At 35.9% G+C, this 17711-nt stretch overlaps 1 protein-coding gene and 1 pseudogene across 8 annotated transcripts in view; one reads left to right on the top strand and one right to left on the bottom strand.

The window, feature by feature from the left end:
• The window catches only part of COL14A1 (collagen type XIV alpha 1 chain), a 227104-nt gene that overhangs the window by 154083 nt on the left and 55310 nt on the right, over positions 1–17711 (top strand). For all 8 annotated transcript variants that reach the window (XM_087447497.1, XM_087447499.1, XM_087447496.1 and 5 more), the window contains 2 exons: positions 6445–6522; positions 9050–9136. In XM_087447497.1, coding sequence (XP_087303623.1) covers positions 6445–6522; positions 9050–9136 — 165 coding nt within the window. The remainder of the gene's footprint in view (positions 1–6444; positions 6523–9049; positions 9137–17711) is intronic.
• Positions 13503–13606, bottom strand: LOC147913986 (U2 spliceosomal RNA; annotated as a pseudogene).

The following is a 17711-nucleotide window of genomic DNA, read 5'->3' as shown; positions in this document are numbered from 1 at the left end:
AAGAAAGAAAAACAATTTTAGGTGTATGAGATTCTGGGCCCAAATCACTTAGTATCATTATTATTTTTTTATTTTAGAAAGAATGCACATAAAATCCCTGACAATTAGTAGGTATTCAATGAAGAGCAGCCATTACTATTGAAGGATGTCAATAATACTTTCTCTATCTCAACTTTTCTAAACCTCTAGTACTTGTTTAACGCTTGATTATTTATAGTCATATATTATTTTCTTGCTTTTTCATATATCTGCATTTCACCTCTCTAGCCAGAGCATAAATCTCTCAAAATAGAAACTTTGGGGGCCAGCCCGGTGGCGTAGCAGTTGGGTTCACACACTCTGCTTCGGTGGCCTGGGGTTTGCAGGTTTGGATCCCAGGCTCAGACCTAGCACTGCTTATCAAGCCATGCTGTGGCAGGCATCCCACATATAAAGTAGAGGAAGATGGCCATGGATGTTAGCCCAGGACCAATTTTCCTCAGCAAAAAAAAAGAAAGAAAGAAAAAGAAACTATGTCATAGTCTTCGTTTGCAACCACCCTCTTCCACCCCACATCACAGTATCTAATAAATGCATATGAACAGAGTGAGTTCTCAAGAAACATTGATAGAAGTTAAATAGAATATCATCTATTTGAATTGTATCATGTCTTTTCTTAAAATGTTGTTTTGCATATACTGTATTCCATGTTTGGTATTGACAACAGTCTGGTAATTTATATCATACCATCTCCAAATTATAATTTGTATTTTACAATTACAGTTTTATAGTTACAATTACAATAATTGTATTTCAAATTATACTCTATGTAATAATTGCTCTCCAAATATATGACCAATTAAATATCAAAGAATTTATATCTGAAAGTAAAAATGCCTGTAGGTTTTAGGCCTACCAGGGGTAAATCTTTACTTTTAGCCATGAAAGAAAAGCAATTAAACAGAGCACCCTCTGTGGTAACTTCCAACCAGTAGTAGACAAAGGGGAATTTATAGAAGTCAATTTAAAGAGTTCTTTGTAAGAGTAGGAGGAAAATAGTTGTGGCTTTTGTTAGAATCTAGAAGTCTACAAAGGATTACTAAATAGATTTTCAGTCTACCCACTTATTGAAGAATTTGATTATGTTGAAATGGGTGTATTAGATTAGATCTCAAGAATGTGATTGGAAACTCAGTTGCTTTTTGGGTTATTACTTGTTTCCGTGCAAAGCAAAAGAGAAGCTTCCATCTTCGGTTTTCAATTTAGAAATCACAGATTGCTAACATCATCTTGATTGCTAACATCATCTAGACTCCAATACCCAGCAAAAGGGAATGTATAATGTGCAAGTCTGGGCTTATTCCAGGAGGAATAATTACCATATGAGACAGACTAGTAGTTTATAGGTCAGCATTCCTGACAAATTCAGCAATGATTCGAAAAAGGCCAGATGATGGAAAAACTCTAAATATTCAGTCTTTAAAGAAAATACATTCTTTTTAAACCAAAGTTGAGTGGAAGAGAGATTAATGGATTTAGGGATACAGTAACTACTGTAATGAAATTACTCACATTAGTAATGAAAACAACTTGTGTTCAGCAATGCAAGATTTTATAGGCAGCGAAAGTCCCTCGTGGGACTAAACTCATAAGCAGGCTTAGCTTAGCCGTCAAAACACATGTGGGAAGAAACTTGACAACTGTGCCTCTCCTTTCTAATCTTCTTTCTCCTAAAAAGTTTCTTCTACTTTTTCTGATACCTAATAAAATTATAATTCTGCCAGTCAGAGACAATTCCAGAAAAATTTTGAACTTCTTGTATAGGATCATGTTTCTTAGTGGCTTTCTTCCACCTTTTCAAGTCTAACACATAGAATTATCCAATTGACATTTGTTTAGCCCTCTGCTGTGTAAACAAAGACAAATACAAGTTATGTTGTGAAATTTTTTTTTATAATTTCATTTACTGAGTTAAAGCTTTTAGGTAGGAGTCACAGCAGACTAGTCAAGGATCCTGTAGAAACAAGTGTTTTCAGATTACAAGAGAATGATTGTGTTTTTGCATGAATTATGTCTTTTAATCCTTAAAATGATAGTAGTAGCTAATATTTATTGCAATGCCTACCATGGACGAGGCAGTATGTACTTTTCTGAGATTATCTCATTTAATCCTCCAATTACCTAAGAAGGAATACTTATATTATCTCCACTTTATAGATGCAGAAACTGAGATATGACAAAGTTAGAGAGGGATCCCTTTTCAAAAAGTGAGTAAAATGAGATATAAGACTGTATCTGACTTGCATAAGAGAGACTGATTATTATGGAACTTAAGACAGAGGAGGGAGTCTGGTCTGAACCAGTCACCTTATGCCCTGTCTGTTCACTGGTAAGTTCAAAGACTCACTATTATTTGAGTCATGACCTTGAAAGTAAATGTGATCAAAATGATCCCCCCAAAGTGTGTCTACACCCAAACATTCTAATTACTACAAGTACAACAGCTGTTAATTTTCATCTCCTAATTTAATTAGTGCCATTATGATTTTCCTTAAATTCAGTAAATTGAGAAAAAGTAAAAATACTATCTTTGATGACTGACAAATGGTAAATGCATAATAAATCTTAGTTTTGAGATGGAGTCAATAAAAGTTAAACACCAAATTCAAAGCAGAAGATGCACTAGGTCCCCAGTAATCTTTCTCCAGTGTTCTTGTGCAATGTGAAGCTCTCTAAATGTTTGCATAAGTTCAGGTACAGCTTGACTTCAAATTATCATCTTAGTTACGTTATGCTAAAAAGAAACAAATGATAAAATCTAGTACTGAGTGGAAAGTGGAGGGGTACACTTTAATTCCCATTCACAGATCACAGTGACTCACTGCTGAGAAATATTTTAATCTTATATTCATGCTAACATCTGACCCCAAATGACTTGCCTTTTGTGGTACACCCCGAGGAAAATGTCCAATAATGGAAAACAAACATTTGTAATTGGCTAAGTATTCCCTTGAAAGAGATTATAAAAAGTGAAAGTAGGAGACTATGCATCGTTCTCTCTTCTTTTTTTTTTAGCATAGACATATTTTTTATAATGTTGTTAGTTAAAAAGGAAAAAAGTTACAGCAGTAAAAAGGGGCTGCCTCTTGGTGTTAGTTGCTTGAAGTATAATTTATTTTTAACCACATTGTCTTGCATTTATAGGCACTTGAATTTAAGATCTTTCAACATACCATCTCTGGACTGTTTCCTGTGTAATCGGTACAAATATGTGTGTCATTGCTTTTGGAATAAAAGCCAGTGGTTTTTATTTTGATCAATCCCCAGAAATGTGCCTTGGGAAAGAAGTCCCTATATAAAGGCTGAGGAATCTAAACTATTACGGATGCAGAACAATTATGAATAAATTTGTTGTACTCACACAAAAAAAGGCTACTGACTTCATCCAACTTGAGAAAGAAAAGACAGCCCACGAGCATTCCTCAAATAATGGTATTAGTTTCATTCAGCACTTAGTAGGCATTCAACCGCTGAATAAATAAAACAAGCTCATAAGAATCCCAATAACTCAATAGGGCAAAAGAAGTTTAGCCAAAGGTTTGTATGTAGACGTTATACTGTTATAGGTGATTAGGTAGTGAATATTTATTTAAAAAACTTCAAAAAAGTCTAGTGTGTACTGGGGCTAGTGAAAGGCCTTTGCTTTAAATAAATCTTTCCATTCATTAAAGTGTTTTTACACTGAGGGCTCTATTCAGAAATGGAAAATTTCTTAATGGATGAATGACTGACAGATTTAACTGACTATCTAATGCTGTCATAATGGGACCCATTTAATAAATGTCCCCAGACAAATGGCATTATGAAGTTAAGCTGGGATATTGCATCTTAAACATTAGATCAAAGATCTGTTCACTGCAAAATGAACCACAAGAAAATGAGGTATGCTGTTCAAATCCCAAGCAGACCTCAGCTTTCAACATGTCCTTAAATGACTTAGGCTCTTTCATCCCAGGTCCTAATCTACAGAATGGGCTTGACTTTGCTGTTATCATACCTCACAGTGGTGATCTGAGGATTATATGATACAGGTAAAGTCCTTAGGATAGGGCCTGGTACCTAGTAGATTTTCAATAAATATTCACTGCTGCTGTTGCGATTTGCTAAAATGCTTCTCAACCAAAACGTTAAACAGATATTGTCGTGGAAACAAGCTACTGTTCTATTTCTGTCCTCAATACTCTATCACTTTCATTTTGATTTTACTCTTTTGGCCTTTGTATTATATACTCCTGGACCTTAAAGAATTCAATTATGAAAGGGCTGTACATGTTACATTAAAATGATATTTTATGGCCGGCCCCATGGCTTAGTGGTTAAGTGTGCGTGCTCCGCTGCTGGCAGCCCAGGTTCGGATCCCGGGCGCGCACCGACGCGCCGCTTCTCCGGCCATGCTGAGGCCACGTCCCACATACAGCAACTAGAAGGATGTGCAGCTATGACATACAACTATCTACCCGGGCTTTAGGGGAAAAAAAAAAGGAGGAGGGCTGGCAATAGATGTTATCTCAGAGCCGGTCTTTCTCAGCGAAAACAGGAGGATTAGCAGGGATGTTAGCTCAAGGCTGATCTTCCTCAAAAAAAAAAAAAAAGATATTTTGTTATTTATGATAAATATATTCCAGGCACTGTTCTCAATATTTCCCTATATTGACTCATTTTATTGTTATAGCTACTATTATTACACTAATAAGTAGCGACTATTATTATACAAATTTTACAGATGAGGAAACTTGAGACTCCAACACATTAAATAATTTGTTCCAAATGACTTAGCTTGTGAGTGGAGGACTCAAGAATTACACCCAGGCAGTCTCTATCCGTAGCCTCTTAACCCCTGTGCTCCTTGAAATATTTTTGTTGCTATCGTTGTTGTTCATGAAAATCAGCAGCCATGTTCTTTAAAAATGTTTTAATTTTAAAGCCTAATTTTTAAGTGATAATTTTGTCATATGGTTGTCTTGCCCAGACTCAGATATCATACTCTTTGGGGAAAAAAAAATGTTTTAATCTGGAAAAAAACAAAGGGCAGTGAGTGATGCATGTATTTCTTCAAACAACACAATAGTTGTATACAGAAGCAAGAAAACACGATGCCTTAATTCATGATCTGCTTTCAAAATTTATGGGTTATTTTATTAATCTTGCAAAACTCACTTGAGGAAAGATGTTTGCAGCAAGGCACAATTCTTTGGTATAACATGAGAAAACCTGACTTGATTCTCTTTACTGTCGGATAGGGTGAGCCCTTTTGTGATACTGTATACGTTGCTAGTAACCTGTTTCAGTAGTACTATCTACTTCGGAATTCTCCTTTTCAGCCAGGGGACCCTTGACAGGAGTGAATAGTATTCCTTGGGAAAAAATAAAGCACCAAAAGTTTCTAGCTCTTGCTGAAAACAACACTTGCTGAAACCAGTTTGCAGATTTAAAATGAAAAAAACTTTATCCTTCTCCCAGCTCTGTAATCCTTGATGCTTTCAATATTTGAAAAAAAATAGGAAGAAATATAGTATTAGAAATGATTAGGTCATGAAATTAGTGTTAGCCCTTAATATATTATAATGATGTTTCTGTTTATTTCAAAATTTGAGTTGAGTTGTTGCCAATGTACATGAGTAGAATAAGACTAAATATTTTTGGCATGATCAATGGCTTAAATAAAAATATACTTGGCAGAGATTCTCACAATCCCATATGTGAATTTGTCATGACACTTACCACACTGTAAACAGTATTCGTGTGCCTGTCTCTCACTCCCTTTAAGATCTTTGAGGAAAGGATTCTGGTTTTGTTCATTTTCATATCCTAAAGGTCTACATAGTATCTGGCTTGTATTATGCACTAAAGAAAAATTTGCTGAATGTATGCATAAAAGATTGATGCCAAACTTAATTCGACAAGCTTTGTGAATATCTACTACATGCTACATATTATGATGGGGGACACAAAGATGAATAAGTGGTTCTCTGTGCCTTAAAGAGCTCACTGTCTAAGGAGGAGATAATACAAATAAGTGTATGTGGTAGATGAGCTGTAAAAGAGACACATGGGGTGCTGTGGGATTACAGAAGCACCTGGAGAAACTGTGAGGGGCAGTGTAGGGAAGGTTTCAACAGAGGTGCTAAGTTTCTTTAGGTAGAGATGGGAGGGGGAGGTTGGGATAAATAAGGGAGTTTGGATGGTGGATGGAGTAAATGTAGACAAAATCTTAAATCACTGTGTGTTTGAGGAACAAAATTAGTTTGATATTGTTGGAATGACTTTTTAATTTATTTACTGTAATCTTATGTTATAAATGTATTGGTGTTCTATTATGTGATATATAATATGAAGTCATTTAATTATAAACACAATGTATCTCTATATCTTTTACTGAATGACAATTTTCTTTTTGAATTGCAGTTCCAGTTACAAATGTTTGATATCATTTGTTCCACATCGTGGGCCAATAGAGACAAGTGCTGTGAACTTCCAGGCCTGGTAAGAATTCTTTCATTATTTGGTCTGTTCTTTATTGAAATTTTCTATAGTTATATTTAATTTTCTCTGGAAATCAAATGCTATTTTGCAAGATTTATATCAGACATAATTCATTGTGATGATAATGAAAATTAAAAAGAGGTTAAGAAGCAGGCATGTCTGAAATCAGCAGGACACACTGACATACGCAGTGGGAACCACACAACTCCAGGGGGTGCCGTTGTCCACATGTCCCCAAAGTTCCTGGCTCATGAAGCCTTTACTGCTGAGATAATTTTTTTCATAGCACCCCTAAGCCAAAAGAAATACCTAACAATTCCACATATGAAGTAATTATGTCCAAACATCTTAATAAGTGTTTATGTCCTAACAACTCAGTAGCCATAAGAAAAAATAATACACATAAATCGAAAAAAAAAATATTATTTTATTCTTTAATAACCACAATTACTTACTAATGGGATGTGTGTGCCTATTGAGAATACACACTTTCTCCTATCTTGGAATCTGATTGGATGTCACCATCCTCACTTCTTTTTCTACAATGATTTTTCCCATGGTACTTGCTTTCCATTGCAGCGACTGCCAGAAAGCCAGTTTTGCAAATATAAGACATCATCAAAAAAAGTATTTTAAAATCTAATGTTGAAACTATGAACTACCTTGATCTAGTTGTTCATACAAAATCCAATGGGTGCCAAATATTGCTGATTCTCTTGAGTTTTTAAAACATTCACAGTGCCTCTGTGAATTTGCTATGGTGCCCCAGGGCATCTTGGCACACAGTTTTGGAATTGTAGTCATAATCTATGTAACCTATGTGATGCTACTAGAAAACCAAACCTTTTCTCATTATTAAAAACAAGTGTAATTCACGGTGGTATACCTGTATATATAAACACAGATTCATATCTTAGGATCCTTAGGGCCAGTGAGCTGAAATAGATGAACCTGTCATGGTTGCACAGTACATGTCTTCATAATTAAACCTGGAGAATGGACATGGAGAAACCTTCATAAAGTCTAAGAGATTTGCCTTTTTAAGATCTTACACCAGATCAAATCATCTATTGCAGGCAGTAAATTCATGGTGACTATGTTTGAGAAAGAAATAACTTACTCTTTTTCCATCAAAATAAATTTCACAGTAAACTCTGGTGAGGAATTAAATCAATGACACTGTAATGTTATGCTTACGTGCAGGTAGATCGGAAATCAGAAGGGGAAACATACAGAGTCCTTTGCTGTATCAAGCAAAATGTGATCATCACTTCTAGGAAGGACCCAGGCCTTATCAGAGTTTTTCTTTTCATTTCTATCACTGAAGATGTGTAAATTCCACAGTAGGAAGGCAAGGATGGAGACATAGTCAACAGCAATGGCAAAACCATTACTGAGTCTCTGGTCACAGGAGGCCTGCTGTCAGCCTTATTTGGGGGATCTTTCAGGATGCTTAAGTTTGAACTTCACTCTAGCTGCCCAGATATCAGATGTGTTAGCAGGGATTTTTCCTGTAATGAGCTGAAAGCTTTAACTATTGTCCAACATTTAGAGAAAAGCATGTACAGTACATACAGGCCCTTTGCTCAGCCTTTTTTGGGTTTCCGTTGTGAATATTTTAGAGACTGAGATTATTTTCAACTTAATAATTTAATTATCATCCGTGCTCCATCCCCTCTAACTTTCCTTTCCCCCAAAGTCTTAAATAATGAAGCTCATTTTCTATTTATCCAAAGAGACTGAGGAACCCTATGAAGTTCTACAGTTTCTTATCCCAGTGCAGACTTCTTTTTGGCTACTACTCCGAATGGGATACTCACAGATTGTTCACTAGCTGTTAGCAGGTGCTCTGTCTTCCTCTACACTCCAGCAACTCATTCAGATATATGCAGCCTGACATTCATAATCTATCTTGTAATGTCACATAACAACGGAATTCCCCAAGAGGAGAAAAATGGCCTCCTATCCCAAAGCTTTAGATTGATGATGTCATGTTTTTCTTATTTTCAGCCATAGAATGTAAGCAGTAAAAATTGTTAAGAGGAAACTGATGATGCCTTTAAGCACTGTTTTTATTTTGTTTTGTTTGTTTGCTTTAGTATAGATGCAGTTATTTTGATTGACTTTTCCAACAAGTTTTCTTTTATCCTTTGAAATGGAAAAAATATTGTAACACAAAGAAAGTTTTCAGGACCTTTAGTTCATAGAAAACTACTACTTCGCTGAGTTAAATAGTAACCAGGATTCCTTTGTATCCACTTCTGCCTTTCTTTCTTCACCTAAATTCCCAAGCTGGTTTTGTCAACATCCTTTGATAATGATGAGTATCAATGACTCACTAGACAACCATTCATTTTTCTTTAAAGAAAAGATTTTGTGGTCAAGAGAAAATATTCTCTGGCTTTCTAGACTAATACTCACTTAAAAACTTTTTAAAAGTGTCTTAAATCACAGTGTTTTCTTTGAGTCCATAAAGCCATTTGTATGGATGGTCTTGTTAACAGTTATGCTATTTTTTTCTCCCCAGAGGGACGAGGACACCTGCCCAGAGCTTCCACATTCCTGCTCCTGTTCTGAAATCAGTAAAGGGGCTCTGGGACCAGCAGGCCCACCAGTAAGTCTTGCCTCGTTTGGGCTTAAATGTTCTTTAATATTTATAGCTATCACTTGTTGCTTGTCTAATATCTGCTCACCACTGTGCTAAACACTTATTTGCTTAATCCTATGAGCAAACTGAAGCAAAGAGATGTTAAGTAACTTGCCTGAAGAACACAGCTTGGAGGAGCTGCTCTTCAAGTTCAGGTCCTGTGTCTCCGATAGGTGGCGCTCGTATAGGTGATACTATGCCATACTATCTCTCACATTGCTATATATTCAAAATCTTCCCTTTAGATTCCTGGGGTTGATTTTCAGTGTGACTGTTCCAAACATTGGCCCTCTACTTCAACCTGCAAGATTTGCATACCTTCCCTTTGCCCATTCTGTGTCAAAATTTACATGTAAAGGGAGGATTTCAGATTCACCAGGAAAAGTACCCCATCTGAGCATGAAGTTCTGCACCACTAACTGGAACTTCCTAGAGAAAAGAAGAGAGAAAGAGAGAGAGAGAAGGAAGGAAGGAAGGGAGGGAGGGAGGAAGGAAAAATGGAGGGAAGAAGGATGGGGGAGGGAAAGAAAACATGTTTGTAAAATATAAAATGTATATAATTACACTATCTGGGTCTCTGAATTTACCATGATAAATCCTTTGTAATATGTTTAAATGCTTTATCAGTATTTCTTTAAGACAAGTATGATATAGCTGGTCTGTGGTTAGGAAATGGCAAATGTATCAAGGCAGAAAGGTGCAGAAAGAAGATGCACAAGCAAATAAAGAAATCTAGACCTTGCAGGAGGAATATTGTGATGCCCAACCAGTCTTTGCTTGTTGGCTTGCCAGAGGCAGCCAAGCTCAGTCAGCATGCGTGCAGTAGATGACCCACGCTGACAGCTGGCTTCAGTGTCAGAGTTCACTCCAGGTTGGCCCTACCAACATGATTTTCCTTCATTTCTGTACCTCATTTCCTGATCTGAACAAAAAGGAAGAGAACCTGCTGAATGTATCTGAAATACATCCCAGCAGTTTCTCCTTTGTCTTTGGCACACAGAACATTCTTTCAAACTCTGAATATAGAACCCAAATACTTTTTTTTTTTTTTAAACAAAAGACTCTTAATCCTGAAGAAGCAAGTGTGCAGTAATGGTAAAAGCATTAAATTTAACTCCTTAGACAAGGGAAGTCACTGAACCGTTGTGGCGAACCTCCATTTCCTCATATATAAAACAGCACCCACCCCTTTAAATGGTATTGTGAGGAATACATAAGGTAATGTGTATACAAGTATTCTGTGCGTTATAAAACTTGAATCAAATGTAAGGAGTTGTCTAGTTTAATCTGAGAATTGAAAACAAAGATTTATTTTCAACTGTGTGCAGCTTGCTTTTTTTCACCCAAAAGTATGTCTTTGAACTTTATCAAAGTTAATGAGCATTGTTTAGTTTATTTATTGTACTTGCTGTAATGTATTCCATTACATAAACTACAGTTTATTGACCCATTACTGTGCAGTATTTCCCTACTACAAACATTGCTACTGTGAACATCCTTTGTATGTCTCTTGTCAAACATGAGTGAGTGCTCTAGAAATAACACTGAGAATCAGATTTGTGGGATAATAAGGAAAGTACGTCTTCAATTTCATGAAGAAACCACAAATTGCTCTTCAAGGTGGTTGTACCAATATCCTCTCCCACAAACTCTGAGTAAGAGATCTGGCTTCTCTGCATCTCACCAGCTCTGTCTGATGTTGCCAGATATGAGAGTGTTTGTTTATCTGATGACTGCAAAACCCTATGTCATTGTTATTTTAAATATGACTTTCCCTTTCTGCTAATGACATTGGGCCCTTTCTCATTTGTTTGTAAGCCATTTGGATTTCTTCCTGTGTAAATACCTGTTTATAAACTTTGCTGGGTTTTTTGTTGTGCAAGTTTTTTTCTTGTTGATTTGTAGGTGGTTTTATGTATTCTAGACACTAATCCTTGTTAATGATGTGGTTCGCAAATATCTCTTCCTGGTCTGTGGCTTGCTTGTTGTTTATGGGAATTTATATTGTATAGAAATTTTAATTCTGATGTAGTTAAATTTAATATTTCTGTGAGCTATCATCTTTTATATTTTTCTTTATTCCTTCTTTTAGCCCTGATTTACTTAGAAGTGTCTTTTTATTTTTATTAAAAAACATTTTTTATTGAGGTATAATAAGCATACGTTATATTAGTTTCAGGTGTACAACATAATGATTCGGTATTTGTATATATAGCAAAGTGATCACCACAGTAAGTCTAGTTAACATCTGTCACCACAGATAGTTACAGAATTGTTTTTTCTTGTGATGAGAACTTTTATGATTTACTCTCTTAGCAACTTTCAAATATGCAACACAGTATTATTAATTATAGTTGCCGTGCAGCTATGTACATTACATATATGTGACCTACTTATTTTATCACTGGAAGTTTGTACCTTTTGACTCCCTTCATCCATTTTGCCTACCCCACACCTCCTGCCTCTGACAACCAGTAATCTATTCTCTCTCTTTATGAGGTTGTTTTTTCTTTTTTTTTATAGTCCACATATAAGTGAGATCATACGGTATTTGTCTTTCTCTGTCTGATTTATTTCACTTAGCATAATGTCCTCAAAGTCCGTCCATGTTGTCACAAATGGCAAGATTTCATTCTTTTTTGTAGCTGAATAATATTCCATTGTGTAGATACACCACATTTTCTTTATTCATTCACTCATCGATGGACACTTAAGTTGTTTCTATATCTTGTCTATTGTAAATAATGCTGCAATGAACATAGGGCTGTATATATCTCTCCAAGGTAGTGTTTTCATTTTCTTCAGATAAATACCCAGAAGTGAGATTGCTGGATCACCTGGTAGTTCTATTTTTAATTTTTGAGGAACCTCCATACTGTTTTCCATAGTGGTTGTACCAGTTTACATTCCCACCTACAGTGCACAAAGGTTCCCTTTTCTCCACAAAAGTGTCTTAAATTTCCAATCATATATGTGATTTTTGTTATCTTTTCTTTATTGACATGTTAATTTTATTGCACTTGATTAGGGAAGACAGTCTGTATGGTACCAATTCTTTGACATTTTTTGATATTTGCTTTGTGGCCTTTTGTCAAGTTGTACAGATGTTCCATGTATGCTTTAGAAGAAAGTGTGTTCTCTAATTGTGGAGCTCAGATTTCTATATGTAAATACCCAGTAATCAAATTGTTAATTGTGTTGTTGAAGTCTTCTTTATCTGTACTAATTCTTTATCTTTTAATTACTGAGAAAGATGTTTAAAATCTCCTCCAATTGTCAATTTTTTCAAATTCTCTTTGTAATTCTGCATTATATATCCTGACATTGTATTATAATGTGCAAAAAAAAAAAAAAATAGAACCATTATCTTACTAGTGACTTGCTATGTCAATATTTCTCTTTTGGATTATTTTCTTGGTATATATTTTCTTCATCCTTTTAGTTTCAACCTTTCCATGACTTATATTTTAGATGTGTCTCTTTAAACAGCATATGCCTGGATTTTGTTTTTAATCAGACTTTACAAGTTTTGTTTTTAGTCCTTTTTTGTTGTTTGTGATAATTGACCTACTTGGGTTTACATTTCTATATCCATTACCTTAATCTTTGCTTTCTATTTGTCCCACATAATATATGTGGCTTTCTTGGTGTATTGAGGTTTTATTTATCTATTCACACTTTTTGGCTTTTTGCTTTTATTCTGTCTTTTCTTTTCCCCTCCACTAGTTTGGAAATTATACTCTCTATGACTATTTTTTTTTTTTTTTTTGGTGAGGAAGATTGTCCCTGAGCTAACATCTGTGCCCATCTTCCTCTATTTTGTATGTGGGACTCTGCCACAGAATGGCTTGATGAGTGGTGTGTAGATCTGCGCCTGGGATCCAGGCAACCTGCAAACCCCCGGCCGCTGAAGCCAAGGGCACAAACTTAGCCACTATGCCACTGGGCCAGCTCCCTCTGTATCTGTTCTTTTAAGAGTTAACTTTTTTTCTGTAGACATATCTAGCTTGACAAAGTCTAAAAATAATCAAGATTTCTCCCCTTCTTTCTTTTTTTTTTAACTTTATTTATTTATTTATTTTTCCCCCAAAGCCCCAGTAGATAGTTGTACGTCATAGTTGCACATCCTTCTAGTTGCTGTATGTGGGACGCAGCCTCAGCATGGCCGGAGAAGCGGTGCGTCGGTGCACACCCGGGACCCAAACCCGGGCCGCCAGCAGCGGAGCGTGAGCACTTAACCGCTAAGCCACGGGGCCGACCCGTCTCTCCCCTTCTTTCAACCAACATGATATTCTTGGAATTCTTTTCTCTTGGATCATCCTTTTTATAATTTATGTGCTGTTGCTATCCAGTATTTTAGTACTTTTTTAACATCACAAATTAAACTGATAAGAACAGATACTACACTTGATCTGAGCCAAAAGGCTGAGAAGCAATAATAATATCACAAATTAGATATTTTGTTATTATTACTTGTTATAAATGAATGCGTTAAGACTTGCGTACATATTTGCTATTTCTTTGCTCACCATGTCTTCTGGGATCATTTTTATTTTTCCTAAAGTACATCCTTTGGATGTTCCTTTAATGAGAAACTATCGGTAGTAAATTTTCAGTTTTTGTGCATCTGAAAATGCTTTTATTTCCCATGTTATCAAAAGATAGTTTTGATGGTTGTTACAGATATTGCTAATTGTCCCCCATATTCATTGCCACTGCTTCTTTTTAATAATAGAATCCCCTGAGTTTTAGCCAAGTACATGGCCGTTCATCTAGGGACTTGATGTCTTAGCACCTATGCAAGTAAGTATGACCTTATGACTAAGTTCCAGCTAATGAGAGAGAGGGTATATGCAATCTCCCTGGATGTTGTTCTTCAGTGAAAGCAAATGTCCTCCTTAACCATTTTCATCCTTCTCAACAGGTTAGAATGGGAACATGTGGTAGTGAGTTCACTTTGATAAGTGATGTCCTAGGGCCTAGCAGAACAATAAGATAGAAGCAACTGAGATTTCACACTGCCTTACATAGTAAAGCTACTGTACTATTTTGGATCAGCCATCACCTCAGATTTTAATATAAGAGAATAATAAACCTCCTATCTTGCTTAAAACTTTTAATATTGATCTCAGATAAGCAGCCAGACAACTTTCCAAACTAATAAACTGCAGGTACAATTCTAGATTAACAGTTATTTCTCTGAGCACGTAGTAGATGCTACTATACTGTTTTATAGCTTCCATTGTTGCTATTGAAAAGTCAGCTGTCAGCCTAATTAATTGTCTTCTGTGGGAAATCTTTCCTCCCTGAGTGTTTTCAAGATCCCTTTGTCTTTAGCCATCTGAAGTTTCACTACACTATGTCTTGGTGTGGATTTTTGTTATTGTTGTTGTTTTGCCTTTTTAGAAATTTTGAGGCTTCTTGAATTTGAATATCAATGTTTCTCATTAAATTTGAAGTATGCTTAGTCATTATCTCTTCGAATATTGCCTCTCTCCTGTCATCTCCATTGTGTTTTTCTAAAACTCTAACTAGTAGTAGTAGTAGTACATTATGACTTCTAATTTTCCTCTCATGTCTCTTAACTTCTCTTGTTTATTTTCTATTTGTCTCTCCATGCTTCATTCTGTGTAATTTCTTCAAATTTATCTTCTGGTGTATTCTCTGTTTAGCTATGTTTAATACGCTCTTTAACCTATCCATTGTGTTTCTGATTTTGATTATTATATATCAGATCTAGAAGTTATATTTGGTTCCTTTTTAAACCTGGTCATTTGTATACTCTCTTCTTTTGTAACACTTTCAAAACTATTTTTCCTTTAAATATATTAATTACAGTTTATATTCTTTATCTGATCATTTCAATATCTGCAGGGTATGTGGTTCTGATTCTGCCATTTGGTTTTCTGCTGATTTTACTCATGCTGTCTTGTTTTGAGGTGTATTTTGTGATTCTTTTTTTGGTGTCTATTTGAGCTCCTATTACTTGAAACTTTATTTCTTTTTTTTTTTTTTTTTTTTGTGAGGAGATCAGCCCTGTGCTAACATCCGCCAATCCTCCTCTTTTTTTGCTGAGGAAGACGGCCCTGGACTAACATCTGTGCCCATCTTCCTCCACTTTATATGGGACGCCGCCACAGCATGGCTTGCCAAGCAGTGCGTCGGTGCGCGCCCGGGATCCGAACCAGCGAACCCCGGGCTGCCGCAGCGGAGCGCGTGCACTTAACCGCTTGCGCCACCAGGCCAGCCCCGAAACTTTATTTCTGAGAATATTTTGAGCCTGTGTTTGAACTGTAGTCCTCCAGAGAATATCTTTGCTTGCTCCTGCTAAGCTTCTGGGTATACAACCAACCTTAGGGTTTGACTTTGGAGTTTTGTTTGATTCACAAGCAGTTAAAATCTGGTCCCTAGATCGTATGAGAATCAGCTTCTGGGGAATATTTCTTGGCAGAGACATTTCCTACGCCTCCCGTACCTAAAGTGGAAACAACGTCTTGGTAATCCACCTGCTAGCGGGCCTTTTTTTTTTCTAGCTCATTCAGAGTACAGCCTTTCAAGTTCCTCAGCTTTAAAGAATGTTTCATCTTCTACCCTCTCCCCGCCTATCATAGGCCCAAGTTCGCATTTTGTTGCCTTGTGTGGGCTATAAAATACAAGCTTTGCAGCAAACCTCAGCCGTCTTCCCCATCCTCCCCCAGGGTAGTCTCAGTGCACCTGCCTCCTGCCCTGGTTTTTATGTTTTGTCTTGATTCCTGTACTTAAGGATTCAGTTCTTAATTACAACAATGTTTATTTTAGTTTAAACAGCATTAATAAGCTTTTTTAGCTGGAGGGTTTTCAAGTTTTTTCATCTGCAATACTGCTGGAACAACTTATGAAATATTTACATATGACCTAAGAGTCAGAGTTTGTAATGAGAAAAAAGCAACAGAGAAGTGAGAGAGAAGGGTTGATCTCTGACTTGGAGGAGAAGATGTATAGTAGAAAAACTATTGAAATTTTCAAATATTTAAAGTATAATAAACTATTGAAGAAATAGTGTCCCAAAAATATGTAATAAACCCTGTCTGATGATTTAACATAATTGTAATTATTTTCTCGTTCAGGAATTTACACAGTATTATTAGGTGCCAATAAGACTGTAGAAGAGCTGGAGGGAGACGTGGGTGAAAGAACCACATTCCTTTGCCTAGACTAACTCTTTCTTCTTAAAAGGATGAAATTTTACATCCAGAAAAATTTTTTGAATTCTTGTCATGTACTCAGTGATGAATTAGGGATCAGATGGAAAATAACTTAGAAGTATAAAATGGTCCCTGGTTTTTAGACCAGTGCCTCTGGCATGAATATCTGTGAGTCAACTAGTCATATTTGAACAAAACTTTCCACTAAAAACCCATCATTTAAGAGGCACAAACAAAATTAAAGAGTTGTGCCAAACTGGGTATGTTAATTAGGATGCCTTAGACTTGCTGCAAGGAACAGAAAATTTGATTAGTAAAGTGGTGTAAACCATTAGGACATTTGGACATTCATTGTTTGCTCAACCAAAGATTTAGAAGTAGATGGTCCCAAAGGCAAATGAGCCCAGTCAACAATTTCATCAATGACCCAGATTGATCCAGCTTCCCAATTTGCTTTCCTTAGACTTGTTGCTTCTTGATCAAATTGGCCCGAACTGGTTCACATGCCCATTCCTGGTTGCAAAAGATGCTGGGAAAGCAAATCTTTTTTTAGCCTTTATAGTAGGAGAAATAAAATGGAGAAGGGAGTCAGGGAAACTCTTTGGTAGCCAACCAACAGTGTCTCCCACACTGGGGAAAAATATTTGCATCACCTATAACAGTTGAAGGTGTAGTATCTAAGTGTATGAAGAATTTCTGCACATCAAAGAGACACGCAACCAATAGAAAACTGAGTAAAGTATATAAATAGGGAGTTTCCTTGAGATAAAATGTAAATGGACAAATGTTATGAAAAGATGCTCAATCATACTAGTTTTCAGGGAAAATAAAATTAAAATAAGAGTAAGGTATTATTTTTACCAATTAAGTTGGTAAAAATGTAAAGTTTGACAATATCAGGTGTTGACTAATGTTTGGAGAAACAGGAACCTTCTTAAACTCTTGGGAGATGAATAAATTGGCATAGCTTTTCTGGAGCACAATTTGACAATATATCTGTATATGCATCAAATTTCATTTATAGTTCTACTTGTTGATATCTTAAATATTAACATTTGTACTTAACGGATGTTTCAGGATATTAATTACTGTATTGCTTAAACAACAAAAAATTGTGGGGAAACCCTCTACATTTCCAATTATAGGAAATGATTAAACTATTATATATCCATGGTTTGGATAACTATGCAATTCATTAAGAATAAGTTAGGTCCACATGTTATGTCATGGAAAAATCTCTAAAACATATTAAGTTAAAAAACTCAGAACTATATAAAAAGTGTGATATCACACATGCAATCTATTATATATCAATACCGCAAAAATTCTGTATGTAATATTTTTTATAGATACACATG

The sequence above is a fragment of the Ceratotherium simum genome, chromosome 23 (assembly GCF_057802395.1).
Source record: "Ceratotherium simum simum isolate JZ-2026a chromosome 23, ASM5780239v1, whole genome shotgun sequence".
Taxonomy (NCBI): domain Eukaryota; kingdom Metazoa; phylum Chordata; class Mammalia; order Perissodactyla; family Rhinocerotidae; genus Ceratotherium; species Ceratotherium simum.
Note: the sequence above shows the minus strand (reverse complement) of the source record. Positions and strands in the feature narration are given on the sequence as shown.